Source organism: Adiantum capillus-veneris, chromosome 23 (genome assembly GCF_014529385.1).
Source record: "Adiantum capillus-veneris isolate H3 chromosome 23, ASM1452938v2, whole genome shotgun sequence".
NCBI classification, from domain to species: Eukaryota; Viridiplantae; Streptophyta; class Polypodiopsida; order Polypodiales; family Pteridaceae; genus Adiantum; species Adiantum capillus-veneris.
In genome coordinates this window covers 35822681-35847788 of record NC_140953.1, presented here as the reverse complement: position 1 = coordinate 35847788, position 25108 = coordinate 35822681, and the positions used below count along the sequence as shown (strand labels likewise).

Sequence of the window (25108 nt, the reverse complement as noted above, 5' to 3'; positions counted from 1 at the left end):
TATAAAGTACAAATTGAAGATCTACAATCCATACTTGTAGTTCTGAGTTAGTGCCATAACCAAAAAGTCCCTAACAAGGTAGTGAAACAACACGTCACAAATAACAATCGCATTCAAATCTTAGTCCCCGTCAAGACCTCAGACACAAACTATGATTCCAATCATTTAGCCATGAGACACACGCAACACTAACCTCTAACAAATGTCTAGAGACCGTAAGTTCATCATGTCAATCATCAACATCACCTATCTTGGTGAATAGAGACAAAATGATGCAGACATTTCACCTTACATACTTACACAATTTGCAAGAGTATCGAACAATTGTTCAAGCAGTTCAATTACACATTCTTGGAATTCCAACCATGACATCACACATCCTAGTAAACAATCTATGTACATATCATACAAGAATCACCACGCGAAGTATTGTCACCACATCAATACCCTCAGAATGTCAGAGTAAATGGTTGATTCTATCTCAATCTGTCATGAATTTGTGACAAAGGAGCAAAGTGGCTCCTCTCTTGTACAGCTCGCACCACACCAGACCAAACCCGCTGAGTGGAGGTGCACTTTTGGAAGTTTTGCACCTAAACCAAAAGCCTCAAGGTAAGCTCTAACAATTGAGTAGTATCTACCACAGACTACTCATTGATTTGTGGATGCAACGACGAACAAAATTAAGTGTGGAACTGAAACATAAGAATGTGGAGAGGATCCCCATCTACCTGGACCGCCTATGAAACACGCGTCAAACAAACCACCCAACCATAGCCACCATCCAGTAGCACCCCCTAGCTAGGGCCAACGTCCGAGGACTTAGGCATGCACCTGTAAGAGCAAGCATCCGATACCACCCGGCCTCATCTCCTCGAGGTGACCTTGTGCCTAGCCTCGCAGGCTGACCACTGGCACTCTGCTAGTGGAAGTCATCCTTTACAAATGAGGCCTTGGCCTTCTTTTATAAGAGTGACCGGCCACACTAACCAAGTTCACACTAAATAACCAAGGACCCTCGACACCCATCCCAACGGTGTCATAAACTAGGTCCCCTCTCCTGCGATGGAAAAATACCATATGATGGGAATGGGATCGTGCTAGCTAGGGTGGATGAAAGAGAAACATCGTGTACGCAAGTGAGTGTGTGTAGATTAGATTATCACTCAAGCGAATTAGGTTCCAAGATCAATTAACTTGGACTCATAAACACGAGCTTGAGTATTTGCTAACCCATCATAAGCTCACCATAAACAAGGGAGATGTAATGCAAAACGGAATTTGTTTATTCATTCATGAAATGAGCTTTGAGTAGCTCTACAGCTTTGCACCAATACATGTGGGATAATTCTCTCTTTGACTCATACTCTAGGACAAAGCTCACACCTTACAATCCTCCCCTTGAGGTTTGGACTAGGGAAGAAACTGAAGAAACTGACATCTCTAGCACACTCCAATCCAAGAGCAAAAAGAACATCTCCAATCCAGGAGATCATATCCAATCTAGGAGACAAACTATCTCTAATCCAAGAGACACTCAACACCTCCCCTCAAACAGATGTATAAAATTGAGACCAAGCAACTGAAGGAGAAAGGCTAAACAAAAGCTAGAGAATGTCGTCGTAGACTAGAAGGCTATTGCCTTCTTCTTCATCTTCATCCTTGTCTTCTTCTACCAAATAGAACTTTGGGCCTCAAATTTCTGATGATGCTGCCTCTATCCAGCAGCAGATCATCCCTAGCGTTTTGCATCAGATTCAGCCTCAGCATTTTTGCACCAGGTCAGTGTTTTCAGCCTATAGCATCAGATCAGTCCTAGCGTTTTGCAGATCCTCAGCATCAACATCCTAGCGTTTTTGCATGAAGCATCAGCATGAAGTATTCAGCACCAGCATTTAGCCATTGTTTGTGCAAGTAATTAAAGCAAGTACTTGCTCTGGCAACAGAGCAAGGGGGCCCTTGAGTATGGTTGAGACCCGACATGCAGTGTCGTCTCTCTTTTCTCTCTCTCTGGCTCTCTCTTTCATTGTGTTCAGTTCACTTCTTCAAGTGAAGTAAAGTAACCTTGCGTTTGTGCGAAGTATTGGATCTAAGTTAAAATCCTTTAACCCCAAGGGCAACATCCTTACTGATGGGACTTGCCCCCTTTAACAGAGTCGTCTGAGGCATCTCATGGCAATTTTTGAGGATAGATCATGGGTTACTTCGTTTTCATGACAATAGACTTTGTTGTTGGGCTAGATGCTCATTACTCATTGCCGATTGTTTTTGTTTTGAGTCTTGCCATCAAACATTTATACCTAGATGAATCCAGGATAAGCCCAGATTCACCCTTGAAGGAAAGTGCAAGGTATAGACCCATGGTAGTCACCCACAAGACAATATAACCATCAGCTCCATCATGCATAGTATTGACTAAATACCACAACATCCCCACTAACGTCGTCAGTGCCCAATAGTGGGTGTAGAACTAGGTACTAACATATGCTCCCCAACACCACAGACACCACACGCACACACACATGAGCATACATCAACACAAAGTTCAGCGTGCTGAGTTTCTGTCATGAATCCGGAGATCAAGGGTAGACTCAGCCATAATGAAGCCTAGCACTAAAAGAAGCATTAAATCGGAAAAATTAGCACAAAAATTACCAAACATTTGTATGCTTATTGCTCTATGTTGAGCCCGTCACCCGTTTATTGTTGCTTCCATTTTCAATTCAGGTTATGTCATATTTATTGGTATATTGACAATATTGAGCAGTGCGACGTTTAAAATCGGTTTTGTCTCTGACAATAGGTTCTCAATGGTGTAGATGGTCTCTAAATGTAACATGTGTTGCATCTTTGTAGATATTGGTTGTAAATATCCTTAAAATCTCATTACATTATGTATTTTTGCCAATAGTACGTATTTTTACATACCTATAAAAAAATTATGTACGGAACAATGTAAAGTACGTACGGTTCCACCACGTACATTACATACACATCGACCTTGAAAAATAGTGACTAAAGCTCTTGTTACAAAGGTTGAAACCTCACAATCTTAGCTACAAGTTTCCCGTTTATGCAGTTTCGCCAAAACGTTTTGGTGTTGTTTTGGGTTTCAAAGCTGAGAAACCCGTGAGTAAAAACAAATTTCACATTTCATACATTTCACAGAAACGTTCTGCACGGTTTGGGGTTTCGGGGTTTCGGAGCTACAATACACAGTCTGAGGGTTTCAGAGCTTAAATACAAGTTTTATGTCACATTGTGCAGGCCACATACCAATCTTCCATTCTTCTATCGACCCAAACACAATACTATGGAGGTTCGAGGTTCTTGGCATTTTTGTATGCATAACAGTTTTCCCCACCCACTACATTGCATCCAGACACTTTCTGTTTGATGCAGCCGACCATCTTGGGTCCAGATTTGGGCTCCCCATTTTTGCCCATTTTAAGTGGCATCCCTTACAGATAAAAGCAACTTGGAAATTTTAAATCTTGACGGTCAATGGAAAGAGAACGTTAAAAGTCTTAGCATTATAGGAGGTTATTCATTTACCACGCACCCAAATAAGTTCAAGCCAGAGAAGCACGCTTCAGCAAACATCGAAGTGTAATGAAGAGCAATTTTAATTACTTTATTCTTTGTTACTTGGGTGTAAGCTTAGAAACCTTACATATATATCATTCAGCTCATAACGCGTTGCAAGATTGTACAATACACCCGGTTCGTGCAGGTAAGCCAGCTTTGTCATGTCATCAACACCACCAGGTAATACGTCAGTATCTCTTGGATGAACCTTTGAGTGTGTGGCAGCTACCTGGAAAAATCATAGGAAAAGATGTTACCAGGAAAGAGCTTAAATTAACTTGTCAAACAAGATGTAGACCATTTACCAATTTTCTTCCTTTTTCTGTCCTTGCTGTCACTTTTTGATTGTCTACACGAGTCACCTCGGCTTCAACCCACGCCAGTTGACTATCTTCGACCCATACTTTCGATCCAGGAGCCAAATTGAACATGCAAGACTAGCAGAAGCCAAAAAATGAGCTCCATTTGACCCAATCCGTCAAAAAGAAAAACTTAATCTAGTAACAAAGACCTCTTGAAACCTTGTTATAAACAAATATGTATGAGCATGTTTTGCTTTAATATTAAGCACCAGCAGATGGTTAGTGTTTGGAATTATACAATAGAGCAATGGAGCAAAGTGTGCAGCCAATTTGTGCAGCCACCATAAACAGAATGCACAAAAGGCATTGTGCCTCTGATCATCATTATATCAGGAGACAAATGTCTTACCATGGACTTTTGGAGACCAGACAATGAACTACAAATTTATAAGTAGCATCCTTGCACACACACCAACAACGAGAATCCCAGGAACGTACGGCTACAACAGTTACAAAGTGCAGTCAATGTATACTTTCTCCTGCAACAGCAACCAATCAAAGAGTGTATTTACCACAGCAGGTTAAGTTGCCTCTGAATAATTACTTGCGCTGTCAACAGCCGGAACACAACAACATTGACGGTGGAGGAGGCACAGATACGTGCGCATAATGTACAAAGATTGCAAATGGTCATGTCACCACAAAGCTGAAATAATAACCAGAGCTCAATGGAGAAGGGCGAAGCATTTGACATCATTGTCGGTTAGAACGTGCATTAAAAGGCCTGAAGAAAACGAGAGAAGAAACAACAAAGCCATATTCATACCTGATGGCACGTGTGACATGACCAATTATAGCTTTGAGGGTAAAAGAGCCAAGTAAAGGCAGAATAATTAGAATGCACATTAAAAGGCCTGAAGAAAACGAGAGAAGAAACAACAAAGCCATATTCAGACCTGATGGCACATGTGACATGACCAATTATAGCTTTGAGGGTAAAAGAGCCAAGTAAAGGCAGAATAAACCAACCCTTTGCTGAGAGAACCGAACCAATAACGGTGTTCATGAGTGGATGGAAAGGCCACCATATACAAGCGAACCACCTTATGACATGCAAACACTGTAACACAAGGGCACCACATGCCAACTGAAACGAGCAAACTGGAACAGACTTTTAGCACCTCCAAACAACTTGGAGAGAGAGAGAGAGAGAGAGAGAGAGAGAGAGAGAGAGAGAGAGAGAGAGATGAAATGAAATGAAATGTAATATTAACGTCTTCAAAAGGCCAAAATGACCTATGAGACCAAAAGGTTACATGTGGTGAATCTAATACCAGGTCTAGTACAAAAAGTACAAAGAACTGAAAATAAAATAGTGGGTAGGGGTGGGGTGAAAGCTGATACAAAGGGAATACAAAGGGGTGAGCTGATACAATGGAGCTCTCGGACAGTAGAGGGATCATGTACATATACATCAGTATCCAAAACGCTATAGAGATTCTGTCACGTGACACATCCAACCCTATGTGTCTGTGGACAAGCTACAGCATGACCACGGTTCAGTACAGTCAAGTCTAGAATAGGAAGTGATCTGGCACTTTTGTTTGTTCGCAGACCGTGCATGTCCAGACACTTAGAGTAGATGCATATCCTTTGGTTGCACTCGGCATGATCATCAGATTCCAATCAAAACCCATCAGTGGCATTTTTACAGTGCATAAACCTATTTTCCCTATTTTTGACATTTTTCACTTATTATTTTTAAGTGACTTTTGTTGGGAACTAGGTAGGGCAATTTTGCTAAGATAATAGATAAGCAAACCAAGCACTTTCTGGCAGAAGACGCAACAGGAGCAGGAGCAGGAGCATTCACTCAACAGGCAACTTCTCAACAGAACCCCCAGATGCCCTAGCGTTTTTGCATCCCAGCAGAAGGCTAGCGTTTTTGGACCAGATCAGCCAACGGTTTTGCTTTGACAACAGCCTGGCGACAGCAAGAAGCAGCAGACTCCCCAGCGTTAGCAGATTTCCACCACAAGGACAAAGATCAGCCCTAGCGTTTTTGCATCTGCAAGGCACTTCAATGTTTTTGCAGATCTTCGTGACGAAATCCCCACAAGCATCAGCGTTTTCAGTTTTCAGCAGTTAGCACCCGCAATAGAACCCCCGAACCTCGCAGATATCGCCTTCCCGCAGCAATTTCTCGCATCACGATCAGATCCCACAAAGTTTACAGTTTCAGCCCAGAAAACGCAGATTTCAGCATCTGCATTTTCAGCACGTTGTCGTCGCATCGTCGCCATCGACATGGTCACCGACATAGAGTCAAAATTCAGCAGATAAAGATTTGCAGATTTCAGCCATTAGCGTTTTCAGTTTTCAGCCCGTCTCGTCGTCGACATCGTCGGCAAGTCCAAGCATTCTAGAGATTTGTGCAATCAGTAGTAGACCACTCTCGCCATAGAGAGTGGGGCCTTCGGAGGAGGGTTAGACAACAACATTCTGGTGTCGTATTCTTCTCTCTCTTATCTCTCAGTCTCATGCACTTCCTTTCACAGTGTTCATCCACTTTGTTTGTGTCCATTGCACTCTCTCACTAAAGGAACGGAAGGCTCTCCCTTCCGTAAGTAAAAGGAACCTGGAGCACAGTTCGGAGCACTCATCTTGAGCAAAGTTCAACACTCACTTCAGCTGCACCTTACAGATTCAATGTCCTCCAAGGTAAGCACTCTATCGGCTCCTATGTCGCGCCAGTATGGTATGGATCCTCTTTCGCAATCTGCATCAATGTGGAGAGGGCCCCCTCATTCATGGACGACGGGACCGCCCCAACTCTATCTCCCGATCAAGTTGTATGCCTTCGGTGCTGCTATGCTGTGAGGGCTGCTTGAACGACGAACTCCTCTGTCTGTGACAAAGAAATCTATAATCTACCGGTGCCGCTGGATCTCTCTCATTATGCCCCTCTTCAAGAGGTCCTCTCTCTGTCTGCGAATCTCCAGTAAGTATAATCCGAGGCATCTCTGATCCTGGTATCTCATGACTCTAGAAAGTGGTCCAAAACCCTCTCTGAATAGACAGTGAAAGCGGCCTCATATCTCATAGTATACTGGGCAGTGACATATGTAATGTAGCTCTATCTCATGCTCTATCCGGCACGGCTGACATCTCTAGCTAATGTGAGGATGTGCGTATCTGACCAATAGCACATCGTATTCCGTAGGATAGATGAGTATCCATGTACCCTAGTCTGATCACAAAACCATCCTCCGTAAGCTGGAGAAGATTCTCTCTATAAAAAGCCATCTTCGTACCCAACTCATGTGTAGGCTGTATCCATGTCCTCTTCATATCCAACTAAATCATGTCTTGTCTAATGAGCTTGGTAATCTCTGCCCTGGTGAGGGAGATGGAGAGTGCATCCAGAGAGTATTGAAATGGGGGTAGCCGATCCATACTAAAGCCATGTAATTGAAACCAAGATGTCATCTCTGCATACCAACATGATCTATCTCCCTGCAATGACAGCTGTCGCGAAGACTCTAGTGCTAATCGAGCATATCTGTCTCTAGGGAGATCTCACGTGCTATGCATAAATGAAACTAATCGAGTGCGTGCCTCCACTACCAATGGAGGAGTAGCGAGCTCCGCCCTAACAATTTCATGTTGTACTGAAGTCACAAGCCGGGCACCACATGCCAATAGAAAAGAACAGACAGAACAAACTTTTAGCACTTCAATAACAACTAAACTGTGAGAGAGAGAGAGAGAGAGAGAGAGAGAGAGAGAGACGACACGCGACACGGAGTAGCGAAATTCCACCCCAGAGAGTATTGACCCCAAACCTTGGTGCCCCTTTCGGTATTTCTTTATATTGCATCAACACAGTATAAGCCGGTACTCCAGACTCTGCACCTTCTCCAGAAGCATGCTAGAGAATGAGCCCATGGCCTCTTATTCAAAGGCCCTAGGCCCCAAAAGCAGTTTACATGAAAAGCCTTCAAACTCAAAAGCTTCTGGTCCAAAAGCAATGCCAAAAAGCTACCACCGTAAATCATTCCGTACAACTGCCACCTCAGCACTGTCAGCGCATTTTGCGAAAATCTACCACGTCAGCACTCTTAGTGGAATTTCAAGTTTTCCGTACAACTGCCAAGTCATCAGTTTCTACGCAAGTGAGAGGGGGGCCTAATTTTTAATTCCTTTATGTCTCTTGGGCCTCATCGGACGGGGTCCCATAAGTTGGTAGGATTTCTTTTTCTGTTGTTGCTTGTTCTTCTTAGGGTTTAGGCCCTTCTGCCGTGATCTGCAAGTTGGCTCCATTCTTCAGGGCTTGACACGTCAGCAATTTGTGGCATTCCCCCTTCTTGAAAGAAAGTAATTGTCCACAATTACAACATATCTACAAAACAACTCAAGTCAGCTCAAAAATTTCCGAGGGACAATCAATTTGCTATTTTTTTGTTAAGCAATTGGCTTCTCCTTTCGGCTCTTTTGATCAAAGAGTTGACTTCTCCTTTCGTCTAGTTCGGAACTCTTGATATGCTGGCGTAGTAAAATTAGCCATCACACCCAAACCACACTGATCTTCCATGGGTGTCTTGATGTACTAAAATTACATACCCAGGCAATCTCATCCAGTTAGGAATATTCAGTAGTTAGCACATCACAATGCAACACAAATGCTCACATATGCATATTACAAAAGATAGAAACATAAAGCCGCCGATGAGCACTCCCCCCGCAAATAACCATCCAGGTCCCGGCCATGAGCTGTTCAACAACTCCCTCATCACTCCTCCGACAAATAACCTAAAAAGGTCCGGACCATGAGATATAAAGGCCTTTTATAACCAAACGCCCCCCAGACCGTAGTCTGCGTCATTTGGAGATGCTGAGAGTAACCACTGCTCAGACTTCTTAATACTGCCCCCGTAAATAACCATGCAGGTCCGGGCCATGAGTAAACAACAACAATACTCCCCCCGTAAATAACCACAAGGGTTCGAGCCATGAGTAAAAACAACACTTTTCATCATTCAAAACTCCCCCCGCACATAACCACAAGGGTCCGGGCCATGAGTATGAATGAGCAAGCATTCTCAAACATCATTTGTCACTACTCCACCCGGGAGTAAAATCACCAATCAATGAAACCAATATTAAAACCAGAGTCAAACATTTCAACTGGGCACCAAAACAGGCTCAAAACAGATACCATCCATTTCAAACAAATTCCAAACAAGATCACCAAACAAGTTCTCAAAAAGATTTCAAACTTAAAAAGCAATCTCGACATCAGTCGAGCTCGAAAAGTCAACTGACTTTCCATCCTGAAACCTGCACCAAAAATTACGGTTAGGTTCATTCCACAAGGTCGTGGCCGAGCACAGCATGGTCCATTAGTTCTTGGACAGACAGTGTTTCTTTGGCGGCGATGGTAGTTCCAAGATAGCAATCGCACTGGACCTCCAAGGTCATCCGCTCGTGAAGAGACATCTACTGAGAGATGTCGAGAAATTTCAAGTTATAATCTGCTAGGGTTTCCATGGCAAGCATTTCAAGATACGCCCCTCTTCCAGAAGTTGCACTCCCAGGGAAGATGTCAGAAACATATAACTTTAGGCAAAAAAAATTCTTGAAAGCTTGCCAAGTCCTTGGAGTGTGCGGCTTTGTAGCTATAGACATCAATATTTGCATGGCACTACTTTTCTAAGAAAAATAGTGACTCGAAGCAAATCTGGATCTTTCTCTTGCAGGTGATCTTTATGGCTTATGCCCTGTAAGACATGAGCGGTGAAGACAGGAGCACGCCCGATGCGCGATGAAGTAAGGGTGGGAGTGGCTAGTAAGTCCGAGGTCGGGACCCGAAGATACTTCAAATCAAATTCCATAAGTCTCTGGTTTGCTATGTCTGCTCTTTTGTAGGACCGGTATGCTTTCAGAAAAGCACACGCCTAATGCTCAAATCCACTGTCACAAGCCGAGCACCACGTGCCAATAGAAAAGAACAGACTGAACACACTTTTAGCACTTCAATAACAACTGAATTGAGAGAGAGAGAGAGAGAGAGAGAGAGAGAGAGAGACCACGCGACACGGAGTGGCAAAATTCCGCCCCAAAGAGTATTGGCCCCAAACCTTGGTGCCCCTTTCGGTATTTCTTTATATTGCATCAACACAGTACAAGCCGATACTCCAGACTATGCACCTTCTCCAGGAAGCATGCCAAAGAATGAGCCCATGGCCTCTTATTTAAAGACCCTAGGTCCCAAAAGCAGTTTACATGAAAAGCCTTCAAACTCAAATGTCACGTGACACATCCAACCCTATGTGTCTGTGAACAAGCTACAGCATGACCAGGGTTCAATCAATCAAGTCAGATGCATATCCTCCGGTTGCACACAACATGATCATTAGCATTCCCATCAGAATCCATCAGGGAATTTTCCAATGCATTAGACCTATTTTCCTTATTTTTGACATTTTTCACTTATTATTTTTAAGTGACTTTTGTTGGGAACTAGGTAGGGCAATTTTGCTAATGAAATATATAAGCAAATCAGAGCTAGCACTTTCTAGCAAAAGAGGCAGCAGCAACTCAATTCAACAGGCACCTTCTCAGCAAGACCCCAGCAAGCCTAGCGTTTTTGCATCTGCAAGAAGGTCTAGCGTTTTGCACCTAGATCTCCTTGCCCACTGCGCCGTAGTGTTAAACAGCATAACCTTGGTCTTACCAAGGTTCACAGACAATCACTGTCCTGTGCAAATACATGCAATGCATCCAAATGACGTTGCATCCCCTCTGGAAAGTTTGAGATCAGCACAATATCATCAACATATAATAGCAACGGAATCCATGTCCTTGCAAGCCGAGCACCTCTATCACCTATTGTATGTACATAATCTGAGAACTCATCTACATATATCCCAAAGAGAGTCGGAGATAGGGGACAACTCTGCTTCACCCCAATGGTGGAGTGAACCATGTCGGACGACGGACATGCCCTGAGTAGTACGTACCTGTCCTACCACTGTCTTGTATAAAGCTAAGATCCCGCAGATCAGCTCTGTGGGCACCCCATATCTTGCAATCTGCGTACGAGTCTGTTAGTGGCACTGTGTCAAAGGCTTTGCGGAAATCCACAAAGCTACAATATATCCTCCTGCCATGGTGTCTACCCTCCTCAATAATGGCTCTAAGTGTCAAAATCTGGTAGAGTGGAGAAACCTCTCATGAACCCTGTCTGTCCTGCTGCACGTATGCCCTCTCTCTTTGCCCATCCACTCAACTCATGCTCAAGAATTGATCCATACAGCCTAGCCAGAGCGTTATCAACCATAATGGTTCGGTAATTCTCGGGAAGCATCGGATCTCCCGACTTGAAGATAGGCACAATAGTGGACATACTCCAAGTCTCAAGGAAACCCTCATACATGGCTCTATTAAACATCATAGCAAGAGGCTCTGCCAGCATATCTCTAGCATGGATAAAGTGCTCTGCTACCAGACCATCATGATCATGTGCTCTTCCTGTCTTCACCTTGTCAATGGCTTTCCTTACCCTCTCAGCATATAATAGCAACGGAATCCATGTCCTGAAAGCTGAGCACCTCTATCACCCTTTGTCTGTACATAATCTGAAAACTCATCTACATATATCCCAAAGAGAGTCGGAGATAGGGGGCATCCCTACTTCACCCCAATGGTGGAATGAACCATGTCGGACATGCCCTGAGTAGTGCGTTACCCGCGCTACCACTATCCTATATAAATTTTAAGATCCCCCAAATCAGCTCTGTGGGCACCCCCATGTCCTACAATATGCGTATGAGTCTGGCTCGTGGCACTGTATCAAAGGCTTTGTGGAAATCCACAAAGCTACAATAAATCCTCCTACCATGGTGTCTACCCTCCTCAATAATGGCTCTGTGTCAAAATTTGGTCAAGAGTGGAGAAACCTCTCTTGAACCCTGCCTAACCTGCTGCCTGTATGCCCTCTCTCTTTGCCCATCCACTCAACTCATGCTCAAGAATTGATGCATATAGCCTAGCCACAGTGTGACCAACCATGATGGTGCAGTAATTCCCAGGAAGCATAGGATCTCTCGACTAGAAGATAGGCATAATCGTTGACATACTCCAAGTCTCAAGAAAACCCTCATACATGGCTCTATTAAACATCATAGCAAGAGGCTCTGCAAGCATATCTTTGGCATGGATGAAGTGCTTTGCTACCAAACCATCATGATCCTGTGCTCTTCCCGTCTTTATCGTGTCAATGGCTTTCCTTACCCTCTCAGTAGTAAAGAAAGTACATGTCTCTGGGCATGCCTCTGGAGGGTCAGGCAAAGGTGGCTGCCCCGATGTTGTATAGAGAGATGTAGCATATTCTCCACATGTCTCTGTGGAAGTGATGGCTTGCGGTGGAGAGTGCTCATGGAAAAGCCTCCATGCCTCACTAGAGTCCTGACTCATAAACAACTGATACAGATCATGCTCTAACTGAGATAGGTAAGCCCTCTTCTTTCGTCACACTAGGCGGCGAAAGGTAATCCGTGATTGTCTGTGTAGTAGTATCCATGCGCACCTCTCTCTCTAATATGATCCTTGTCTCTCTACACTCCTCAGCATACCAACTATTCTGAGGCATGCTCCCAGATCGTCTGCATGTAGGCTAGTTGTGGGGATATGCCTTTGATGCTGTATCATGGAGCGTCTATGTCAGAATCTATGTGAGCTCATCTAATGGCCGTCCTGGCTCCTGAGTGCATAGATGTTTGCATATCTCATCAGTGTACACGTTATCTGTCTCCCTCGTGAAGGTATACCGAGTATGTGTGGAGACCTCTCCCAATGGAGCTGTGTTGAACTGGAATAATAGAGTGAAAGACAGATAACATGATCGACTGCTACCCCAGTCGGCCTAGTTCCCACCATGAAATCCTGAAAGAAAGGAATGAGTCTTGGCGGGAGTCATAACATAATCCACTGTAATAGCACCATGCCGATGGAAAGCGTGTAAAACCACCTGCAAGGAATCTCTGTAGGCCATTCAAAATGGCCAATCCATGCGCAGTCCCCATATCAATCAAGTATCTGCCATACTCAGCGTGCTCCTCATCCTATGTTAATCTAGATAGGCCCATTTCTGTAATATCAAGCTCCCGCATCAACTCCTCTCAGGTATCATAGAATATTGTCTGGTGATGGGCAGTGCTAGCATTGAAATCCCCCAAGATAATAATGTCATGTAACAAACTGTTGACGTGTCAAAGCCTAAAGAATGAAGCCAACTTACAAATGTGGCCGAGGGGCCTAAACCCTAAGAAGAACAAGTAACAGAATAAGTGTCACAAAGTGATGACGTGGTTGCCCGAGAGCAAAAACCCTAACCCTAATTTCTGCCAGAAACCCAAACTGCTGAAACCCTAATTTTGGAAACCCTAATTCTGGAACTGCAGAAACCCTAACCCTAACCCTTAGGGCAGCAAGAAGATTTCCGAAAATTGCGATGGCTGATGACGTGGAAGGCTGTACGGATTTCCGTGATTTACGCTGGTAGCTTTTTGGCTTTGCTTTTGGACCAGAAGCTTTTGAGTTTTGAAGGCTTTTCACTATAATTGCTTTTTAGGAAAAGGCCCTTTAAATATGAGGTTAGGGCTCATTCTCTAGCATGCTTCCTAGAGAAGGTGCAGAGTCTCGAGTACCGGCTTGTACTGTGTTGATGCAATATAAAGAAATACCGAAAGGGGCGCCAAGGTTTGGGGCCAATACTCTCTGGGGTGGAATTCCGCCACTCCGTGTCGCGTGTCGTCTCTCTCTCTCTCAATTCAATTGTTATTGAAGTGCTAAAAGTCTGTTTCAATCCGTTCTTTTCTATTGGCACGTGGTGCCCGTCTTGTGACATGTCACCATCCTTGGAAAACTCCCATAGATTATCATTCAAAATAGAGAAGGATTGTCTTCTAGGTGATGCATATACTGACGTACTAGGAGGGAAATAGCAAATAGCGATATAGAGGTATCTCCCTGTCTCTGTCTTCAGTCTCACCCACATGTACCCAGCATGCTCACCCTCTGAGCTATATCTATCAGAGGTTGTAGCTGCTCCTTGAATAAGACTGCTACTCCTCCTAAACCTCGTCCTCTGTGCTCTGATCGAGTCTCTTGTCCACAAGCTGTCTCCCATCTGTACCCGCTCACATGTGGCATGCACTACCCCCAGGCCTCATGCGTCTCAGAGTAGAAAATGTTCTCCCCCCGTGAAACTGTCCTCAAAGGTCCCTACATCAAGGCGCAAAGATCCATTGCAATTCCATGTAGCCACTTTGAGTGTGGTCCCACAGGTCTCGCGCCGTCATGCGAGGCACCTCTCCGGAATAACCGCTTGTCCACCCCTGTAGAAGGCCACTTCCCCTTCTCTGGAGCTATCATTATCTCGGACATAACTTCTTTCATATGAGCAAATTGTGAGAGTGTGAGGTCATCAGATCATCTCCAAGGAATATGCCCGTTTTCTTTAGTGTAGGACGCTTCTTCCAGAAGAGTTTCTTTGCCTCCATGGATGGGAAACGCATGATTAGAGCTCTCTCCTTTGAAGTCTCCCCATTTCCTTGTGTCTTCTTCCCTACCCTCCATGCCTTTGTATGAGTAGCCTCACTACCCATCATGCGGAGAAGTTCTTCGACTTCCCTTTCCACATCATCTCGGTCTTTTAGACCGGTTACTTGTACATGCAAAGCTCTAATCTTCCTTCGCTGCTCTTCTACTGAAGTCATGTTGATGATTGTAGGAGTGGGAATAGATGTGGTTTCTTTCTCTTTCCCTTTTTTAGCGACTTCTATCCATTTCTCGGCCTCATCCGCCTTCTTCTGTATCTTCGTAGTCACATCCACCCACAAAGACGTCTTTGCCACATTTTGTTTCTCTTCTTCTTTGATCATCCGAACCTGTTCCTTAATGACCTTGATTTCTTCTATCACCGAGGGCTGGAATTCACCTTCCTCTAGTTCATTGCTTGCTCTATCAACAAGCTCCAGCTTGAGGGCTGAAACCTCTTCTTTGAGTGCTTGTGAATCCGCCTATCGCAGGCAGGTCCTCTTTCTCCTTCTTGCATTGTGTGCCTTCGTTGAGGTACATTTGAAGAAGGTTTGCCTTCTCCTTCGACCATCCTTCGATCTCTGCTTTCCATTCCTTCATCTCCCTTTCCACTTGTGTTATCTGCTTGTTTGTAGGCATGAAGGTTGCCTTCGTACGGGACTTGAAGCGCTCATGACCTCCATCATAACAGCCCCCGCAAGCCACCTCGACGATTGAGTTGGTTACCTTCTGTTAGGTGCAACGGAATGAATGTTTGCGCTTTCCTCAAGATGAGTGCTCCGAACTGTGCTCAAGGTTCCTTTTGTTCTAATGGAAGGGAGAGCCTTCCGTTCTTAATGAGAGAATGCTATGATCACAAACAAAGTGAATGGACACTGTGCGTGCAAGTGTACGAGACTGAGAGATAGAGAGAGGAGAGATATACGACACCAGAGACGTAAAAACCTCCTCCGAAGGCCCCACTCTCGTCGGCGAGAGTGGTCTACTTATGATTGCACAATCTGGTACAATTGGTATGCATGAGACTGATGCAAGTCTAGGCTATGTCGACGATGATGACAGGGATGACGAAGTCGACCTAAGGGCTGAAATCTGCAATCTTTCTACTGCTGTCCAAAAACGCTATGGGCTAAAATCTGCTAAACTTCTATCTGCTGAATTTTGACTCTATGTCGATGACGATGTTGATGGCGACGATGCGACGAGAACACGCTGAAAACGCAAATGCTGAAATCTGTGTTTTCCGAGCTGAAACTGTAAACCTTGCGGAAACTGACCGTGCGGCGAGGAACTGCTGTGGGAAGGTGAGATATGCGAGGTTTGGGACTTGATCTGCGGGTACTAACTGCTGAAAATTGAAAACGCTGATGTTCCTTGACTTTCCGTCGCGGTAAAGGTGAAAACGCCGGGGCTGATCTCTAACCAAAATCGCCAGGGCTGAATTTTGGTCTTGCTGCTGCTGCCGTGGTTCTGCAAAATGCAAAACGCTAGGCTGATCTGCTGATCTCTTGCAAAAACGCTGGGGCTCTTGCTGTCTGCGGTAGCCGAGGCTGATCTGATGGGGAAAAACGCTAGGTGATGTTGGATCTGCAAAACGCTAAGTCTCCTAGGGGTGTCTGTTGAGAAGTTGCCTGTTGAGCGTGGAGCTCCTACTGCCTCTTCTACCATTTAGTACTAACTTGGGTTTGCTTATATAGTTTCTTAGCAAAATTGCCCTACCTACTTTTGTTGGGAAGTCACTTAAATTAATAAGTGAAAAATGTCAAAAATAGGAAAAATAGGCTAAATGCACTCGAAAAATCCCCTAACTGATTCTCATGGATTCTGATGGGATTACTGATGATCATGTTGTGTAGTGTAGACTGGGCATGCACGGTCTACGAATAGACTCACAAAAGTGCTAGATCACTTCTAAATCTAGACTGACTGGACTGACTGAACCGTGATCATGCTGTAGATTGTCCACGGACACATACGGTTGGATGTGTCACGTGACACCTTCACAACAACACCCGCGTTCATTGGACTGGTTTAGTCTAGCTCATTCCGAGTACATGCGTTCGCCCGCCTGGGTTCGAATTCTCCTCCTTGAAAAGGGGGATTTGATCTTGAGGGATTGAGGGATATGGAATTTGCTTAGATTCCAAAAGCTTCTTGATCCTCTTAGAATCCACACGGTAGACATGGAGTGGCAGAGTTCCACTCCCAAAGCACTGGCCCCAAAACCCTTGTGCCCCTTTTGGTATTTCTTTTGTATGGCTTCACAAAGGGTACAATTGTCGAGGCTCTGCTCTGCTTCCTCCAAACTAGGAATGCCAAGCAATGCCCCCAAGTTACATATTTGATGCAGTTTCACATGAAAACACATTTCGTCCCTTCAAAACTAAACCAAACACGAAACGCTTGAAACGTTTCGAAACAAACTCAAATTAGGGGGACAAAACACATTTCTCGAATTCAAAAAATTAATTGGTCTAATTTTCAAAATTCAAAATTAGCCATGTGATATATGATGTGCAACATATTTTACCACTTGTATGACCATGTATATAGGATGTATCCACCTAAAAACTCCTAAATACTAGGTTTTCTATAACCTATGTGTGTTCCCTATTGTGTTTCGTCTCAGCATTTTTGAACGAAACGCCTCAGAATCCAAAAGGTGGCACCTTGCTTTCAGTTCCGTAAATCACGAGGGCACCATACAGTATGCAAAGTCAACATGCTGCTCCACGAATCGAAAGTTTTCGTTATTCTCAGCCGGTTGAGGTTAGATCCCTTTAATGGCTCAAACCGGCTAGGGATGCCACGTCACCAAACTTGTGACATACCCCCCTCTTGAAAAAAGAGTAATCATCAATGCTTAAACCTAAAAAACTCAATCCGATTCTTTAGCAGAGACTATCTTTATACATACATGCTAATGCCAATCAATACCAAGGTGGAACAAACATAAAATTATGTACGTATTCGGTACGTAAGGTACGCAATCCTGTATGGATTGAGGTTTAAGGTACGTAAAAATACGCACTATTGGTAAAAATCCCTTAAAAATTAGAAAGAAAATAGGAATTTCATGAGAGAAGCCTACAAATATATCACTCTATATAGCCTACAAATATAGCATTAAACATCAATCAAGTGACCTAGCATGGTCCATGATACGAACTTGGGACACAATACCACATGTCAATAATAGCAATGGAACTTAAGGAGGGAGAAACCACCACCACCACCCCCCCCCCCCAAAAAAAAAAAAAGTACGGATTGAATCCGTACTATACAAACGTACCGTACGGATCCAGTCCGTACGTACGTACGTACGGTCCAATCTTGATCAATACAAACAACAGATTCTCTAGCATGCATTACACCATACAATTCCACGATCAAATTTTCGTCCAATCATCTTATCCGCATCGAAGCTCTTGATATTTTGGCATAGCACTGTTAGCCATCACACCCAAACCACGATGATCTTTGAAGGGGTCTCGATGCACTAAGATTATAGACCCAAGGAATCTCATCCAATTTAGAACTATTGATGCACCAAATTCATATGCTTCACAAAATGCTTTATAGATGACACAGAGTTCACATGTGCGAACATATAGCTTAAAACATCCAAATTCAACCAAACGCTTCCCAGACAGAAGTTTGCGTCGTTTAGAGGATTCTAAGTACAACCAAACGCTCCTCAAACCGAAGTTGGCATCGTTCACATGCCATATACAACCAAACGCTCCGCAGACCACAATTTGCGTTGCTCAGAGGTTTCTAGTTACAACAACACACTCCCCAGACCACACCTTGTGTCGTTTAGAGGTCCCAAAGACAACTAGACGCTCCCCAAACCGCAACCTGCATCGTTTAGAGATTTGCAGAGAGTTCCTTTTACTTCATGTGAGAAATGTGCAAAAGACTAGAGAGATGAGCGAGAACGATACTGAGTGAAGGTTCTGTGAGTGATAGTGAGAGAAGAAGACTACCATCGGATGGGGTCCCAAGACCCCCCTCCCAGGGCCCCCCCCTTCTATCATTTTCTTTAAATTGTACAAATGCTGATACAACAATCCTAGATAAGAGGCTATGGGCTGGAATGCAAAAACGCTCCTGTAACTAACAAGATCTGCAATCGTCGACGAGGCTATGGCCAATCTGATATGGCCGATGTGGAGGGTCTCACAAAATGATGACATAGCAGTGTATGCCCGGACAGAAGACGCAACAAACAAGCCCGGATTTTGCGCAACCTACTCACGAGGAAGTACGGACGCCCGTAAAAAGCGCTGACAAGCTGACTATACGAACGCTTGTAAAACGCGCTGGCAGAACTGTACGGAATTTGCTGGCATGGAAGAACTGTACGAAATTTCGCTTTTTGCCCTGATGCTTTTTCAGCCAACTTTTGGAGCCAATTGCTTGTTGTACTTTGCTCAACATTAATATGTCACGTGCACATCTAACCCTATGTGCATGTGACATGTCCAAGGTTCAGGTCAGCTTAGGAAGTGTTCTGGCACCTTTGTGAGTCAATGCACAAGCCGTGCATGTCCAGGCACTTAAGAGTAGTTGCATATCCTTTGGTTGCACACAGCATGATCATCAGCATGACAGTTTGTACCCATCATGAGCATTTTACAATGCACAGAACCCATTTTCCCTATTTATCCATTTCTCACTTATTAAATCCATTCTTCACTTATTATTTAATAAGTGATTTTGTTGGGAAACTGGGTAGGGCAATTCTGCTAAGTCAATATATAAGAAAACCTAGCGCTAGCACTTTCTGGTAGAAGAGGCAACAGAAGTTCCAGTGACTTGCAATGCACCTTCTCAATAAGACCGGAAGAGACTTAGCGTTTTCAGTCACAAGACCAACCTGGCGTTTTTGCACATCCCAGATCAGCAAACGTTTCCAGATCCCAGCAGATAGTGTTTTCAGGTTGCAGATCAACCTGGCATTTTTGCTACAGCAGATTCCATCTGGCGTTGTCAGCAGATTGTAGATCAGGTCTAGTGTTTTTGCATCTTACAGACTTGTCTAGCGTTTTGCAGCTTCTCGCAACAGATCGGACCCATTGCATCAACGTTTCCAGTTTTCAGCACTTAGACACAGCAAATCAACCCCTAGCCTCGCAAATCTCACCTACCCGCAATAGATTCTTGCCGTACCGTCAGAATAGCCAACGTTTTCAGTTTCAACCTGATGTCCGCAAATTTCAACATCTGTGTTTTCAACCCAGCGTCATCACCATCGCCGTCCCCACCGTCAGTGTCAGAATTCAGCAGTTAGCAAATTTGCAAATTTCAGCCCTAGCATTTTAAGATTTCAGCCGTCTTCGTCTTCGTCGTCCTCGTCATTGTCGTCGACATCGTCCGGCGAGTCCATTACATCCAGACCATTGTACTAGATTGTGCAATAAATAGCATAAACCTCTCTCGCCATAGAGAGGGGAGGGAGCCTGGAGGAGGGCTTGAGAACCGTCTGGTGTAGTATTCTTCTCTCTCTCTCTCTCTCTCTCTCTCTCTCTCTCTCTCTCTCTCTCTCTCAAGAGAGAGAAAGAGATCGCGTCACTCAAGAAAGAGCTTGCCGAAGCACGATCAAGAAACACACTGGAAGAGGGCGAACTGCAACCCTCAGTAATCGAAGAAATCAACACGATAAAGGAGCAAGTACGGGCCATCAAAGGAGAAGAGCAGCATAAAGAAATGACGACTTCTTGGGTGGATGTTCTTACCAAAACTCAACAGAAGGCGGACAAAGCCGAGAAATGGATCAAGGTGGCCAAGAAAGGAAAAGGCAAGGAGATAACGCACACGCCCACACCCAACAACATCATTAATCAGACACTAGAGGAGGAGCAGAGGAGAAGGGTGCGCGCTTCACATGTGAGAATTTGCGGTCTTAAAGACAAAGGCAATGTGGACGAAGAAGTAAAAGAACTCACAGCCCTGATGGGGATTCATGAGCCGACGCACACAAGGGCATGGAGAGTGGGCAACATAAAGAAAAATGGAAGCAATGGAGAAACCTCAAAAGAAAGAGCACTCATCCTCCGTTTTCCCTCCATGGAAGCAAAGAAGTCATTCTTGAAGAAAAGACCAACTCTTAAAGAGACTGGCATCTTTCTCGGGGATGATCTCACCCTCTCACAGATCGCTCATATGCAGGAAGTAATGCCGGAGATTAGAGCGGCAAGGGAAAAAGGCAAGATCGCTTTTTACCGAGACGAAAAAGTGGTAATACTAGAACGACGCTCCACATGACGGTGCGAGACTTATGGGACCACACTCAAAGTAGCTGCCTGGAACTGCAATGGATCTATGCGTCTTGATGTGGGTGCCTTTGAGGATAGCTTTACTGGAAGAGACATCATCTTTTACTCTGAGACACACCAGGCCCCAGGGCAATCCATGCCTCACATCAGTGGATACAGGTGGGAGACAGCCTACAGACAGGAGACACGCTCAGAGCACAGAGGGCGGGGCTCGGGGGGAGTGGCAGTGTTATTTAGAGAGGATCTGCAGCCACTGATACATATAGCCCGCAAGGACGAGCAGGCTAGGTACATGTGGGTGAGACTGAAAGCAGAGACAGGCAGATACCTCTATCTAGCTATTTGCTACTTTCCCCCGAGTACATCAGTTTATGCATCACCCAGAGGACAGTCCCCTTTCTCTATTTTGGATGATGACATATGGGAGTTCTCTAAGGACGGTGACATTATCATCCTAGGGGACTTCAATGCTAGGACTGCCCATCACTAGGTAGTGTTTTATGATACTTTAGAGGAGATGCTAAGAGAGCTAGATGTTGTAGAGACGGGCCTTTCCAGACTTATCACACGATGTGGAATGTACTAAGTATGGGCGACACCTGATAGACATGGGCATTGCACATGGATTGGCCATCTTGAACGGCCTACAGAGATTTCCTGCTTCGGGAGGTTTTACATGCTTCCCACACAAACATGGAGCCAGCACAGTAGACTATGTCATGGCACAACCGAATCTCATCTCTAGTATCCAGGATCTCACAGTTGAGCCCAGACCGATCGGGGTGGCAGTGGATAATGCTCTGGTGTCGATGACCATCTCCTTCAAGTTTAGTGTAGCACACAGGCCACGAGTAGCAGCCCCTACTCGCTACACATTCACACGGGAGACGGATTCTGTAAACATGGACGGAATATACAGACGCCTATGCACTGAGGACCCGAGGCGACATATGGAAGAGCTAACTACTATACTGACACAGACATTACATGAGGCAGCAGCAGAAGCATACCCACACACCCAGCCTGAGTAGAGCCGTCGATCAGGGAGCATGTCTCGGAACAGCTGGTACGATAAGGAGTGCCGCCAGACTAGAGCCAGACTTCAGAGGGAGGTGATGTTGGGGGACATCACTCACAGACAATCACAGATTCACTTCCGACGCCTGGTGCGGCGAAAGAAGAGGGCTTTTTTGGCTCAACTCGAGCAGGACCTATATCAGCTATTCTTGAATCAGGACTCGCGTGAGGCGTGGCGGCTCTTCCATGAGCAGTCCCCCCCCCCTTCTATTTCCTCCACAGAGACCTGGGGCAGTACGCATTATTCCCCAACCCCCCCGATCCATGCCCACACGCATGTGTCTTTTTCACCGCTGAGATGGTGAAGAAAGCTATTGACAAGATGAAGACTAGGTGTCACGAGGACGTGGCAGTTATTAACCATGTCACAGAGATGTGGCAACTGCTAACCTTGGTTGTTGGTTTCTTTCCAATGGGGTTTATTTTATTTGTTTTGAGACCCTCTTTTTGAAGTAGCAAATGGTCGGACATTGTATGGCCAATGTGAACAGTATATTCACCCGCAGACTGGAAGTGGTCGGCACTGGAATTCGTATGGTAAGAGGATGTCTAGGCTCAGAGCAAGATCATATAGGTCCCCCCATCGCACTTAGCAAGTTGGTGGATAGGAAGTGAACTCAATTAAGGCGTAAAGTCAAGGTGGGACTACCAACAAAAAGTATGCGACAGTTGGGCCACATTGCACTTTTGGATGCGGTCCCAATGAGGATAGATGGTCAGAAGACCAGTGGGAGCCCAACGGAAGCATCTCCTAAAATTTAGGGAACTACTATTTTGGGCCGTGAAATGTGTTCGCGTCATTACCTCCGGTATGACTAGGGGAACATTATATAACTCCGCCGCGAAGTCAACTGACGCGTCGGTTGGGATATTTTTAAGCGGCGAGCCCGAAACGGGAAAATGTTCAAGGACTTGCCTCTTCCAGAAAAATGGGCGCTGAATTTTTAAGCTGGGATGAGCCTCCTTTTGCATTTGTCACAGGTTAAGAGCTATGGAGTGCTTCCTTTCCCTCTCATTTACAGTGTGGTGCTAGGAGTGATGCCCTGCACACTACACACTACTCTCTCTCCCCCCTACGTGCAGTTATGTGATGCCCCACAAGAGGGCTACTCATTTGACTGATGTACAGTTGTGTGGGTTCATGCTTTTGTGCTGAGGCAAGAGCCTCCTTGAGCAGGAACAGGGGTAACTAACTGCTGCTCCAAAGCAGGCACTGGTGAGGGTCATAACCTCACCGTACAGGTGCAAAATCAGCACTGTGTATGCACTGTAATTTCACTGTTTTTCAGCCATACGGACGCCAAGACCATTGGGAATCGTGCCCCACTGGCAAAGGACAGTTAGGGGACTGTTTGGGGCTGAAAACAGGGCAAAAACCAGTAAATACAGCGTGCAGAATTTACTGTTTTTGGACAGGAATCAGAGGGTATACGCCAGTGCAAGTGAGTTCTAGCAGGGGAATTGGTTTCGCGCAAGTTTTGGGGCTGTTATGCTGCCGAAATTTGGCCAAAGCAAATGGTATCTAGGTGGATACACGTGAAGGATTCCCAGGACCTTACCTTGTAATTTACCCTCCTAAAGAATAAAGAAATACCGAAAGGGGCGCCAATTTTGGGGCCTACAGGTTGTCGGCGTCTGCTCGGAGCATTCTAGCTTCCGAGCCGTGTGCGATTAAGTGTTAATTCTCGTCGCAGGTTCTCTTTGCAAAGTGCTCTGTGTGTGTGTATAAAGTAAAGAATTTCGGGTGAAAGCCAACGCCTACCGCCCTACGGGCCAGTTTCATGGTTCCATTGCCGGGATATCAATCACTTTTTCCTCAAAGAGTGAGCCTGGATTGTTCAGGGTAAAGACACACAGTGCAGGAACACGGGGATTACACTATGGCCGACAAGGGGAAGGGAATTATGGAAGAGGGTTCCTCTTCAAAGGACAGGCAGGAGATTCCTATGGTTTTTGAGATTGGCGAGAGCTCACGGCCACGTCAGTCTGTACCTCCTGTCAACGTGAATGTCCCTCCAGTAGTACAGGGCTTTATGACAGGGCAACTTGAGGATGATGCGTTCAAGACTCGGTTAGTTGCCGCGGTGAATGTCTTTTCGCAGCTGATGCAGAATCCGAGGTTTATGGAATTCTTGTAAGCGCCACCAGTGCAACAGCAAAATAGGCAACCTACGCCGCGTACGGAGCTTGTTGATGCTCAAGCCCAGGTACTTCATGTGACGCAGGAGGAAAGGGAACACTCGCATGTTGCGGAGTCGGGGGTTCCAAAGCAGGTTCCTCCCATGCTTGAACAGGTGGCTAGAACGCCTATTCCACAGGTTATGCCAGTTCAGCCCACCACCTTTCAGAGCCAACATGCTGTCTTGAATGGACAAGGAGCTGGATACCAGGCTATGCATTCAGTTTTTCCACCACCCACGGTACATCCTGGGTATTTCGGGGGTGGATCAGTGTTCCAAAGTATGGCTGGTTATGCGTCTGGAAGTCAGCCGTACATGCCAAGAACAGTGTTCGGGGGTATGCAAGGCATCATGCCAAACCCCATGTATGGTAATATTGGCATGCAGCAGGGTTTTCAGAGCAGCCACGGCCAGTTTGGGGTGCCACAGGGTCATTTTGGCATGGCTGGTTTTTCTGGACAGCAGCCAGATATCGCACCTCTGACGCAAAATGTGAATGGCCAACACGTGCCGCTCATGCCTAGAACAGTGCCCATGTTGCAGACCATTCCATATGACGGGGGCACTAGAGAAGCCGAAGGCTTACAAAGAAGGTGGTGCAACAGTAAAGTTCAGTACCTTCAGTGGTTTCGAGGACAAGACAAAGGCACTCACTTTCCTCCGGCAGTTTGATACAGCTTATGCGGGAGGGAATTTTACAGAGGCCTCGAAGGTCAGGAAAGCTGCCACTTTCTTAAAGGACAATGCGCTTACATGGTGGACGACATTGTTAATGCAAGGACAAGCACCCGCCACTTGGGTTTACTTCAAGCAAATGTTTGCATCTGCTTGGCTATCAAATGAATTTGAAGTCGATGTCGTGACAGATTGGCACCAGCTTACGGCAGCTTCGTGCAAGAGCTTGCTGGAGTACAATAGGAGGTTTTGTAAAGCATCTCTCTCAGTGACCTACAGATTTGTGCCATTGACAGAGCAGATAGAGAAGTACTGTTGTGGGCTGCCTAAAGGGCTTCGCGATTAATGTACAAAGAACAGAGTGGCTACCCTTACTCAGCTTATGGAAGTTGCGAACACTGGT

At 45.3% G+C, this 25108-nt stretch overlaps 1 protein-coding gene across 2 annotated transcripts in view; it reads right to left on the bottom strand.

Annotated features, from left to right (window-relative positions):
* The window catches only part of LOC147427634 (myosin-11-like), a 146323-nt gene that overhangs the window by 91415 nt on the left and 29800 nt on the right, over positions 1-25108 (bottom strand). Inside the window, exons 2-4 of one of the 2 annotated variants that reach the window (XM_086497791.1) lie at positions 4300-4429; positions 3894-4025; positions 3674-3817 (exon numbers count right to left, since the gene is read on the bottom strand). In XM_086497791.1, the coding sequence (XP_086353917.1) occupies positions 3674-3817; positions 3894-4025; positions 4300-4302 (279 nt within the window). In that variant the 5' untranslated portion in view covers positions 4303-4429. The remainder of the gene's footprint in view (positions 1-3673; positions 3818-3893; positions 4026-4299; positions 4430-25108) is intronic. The other variant, XM_086497790.1, reaches the window with a different exon arrangement.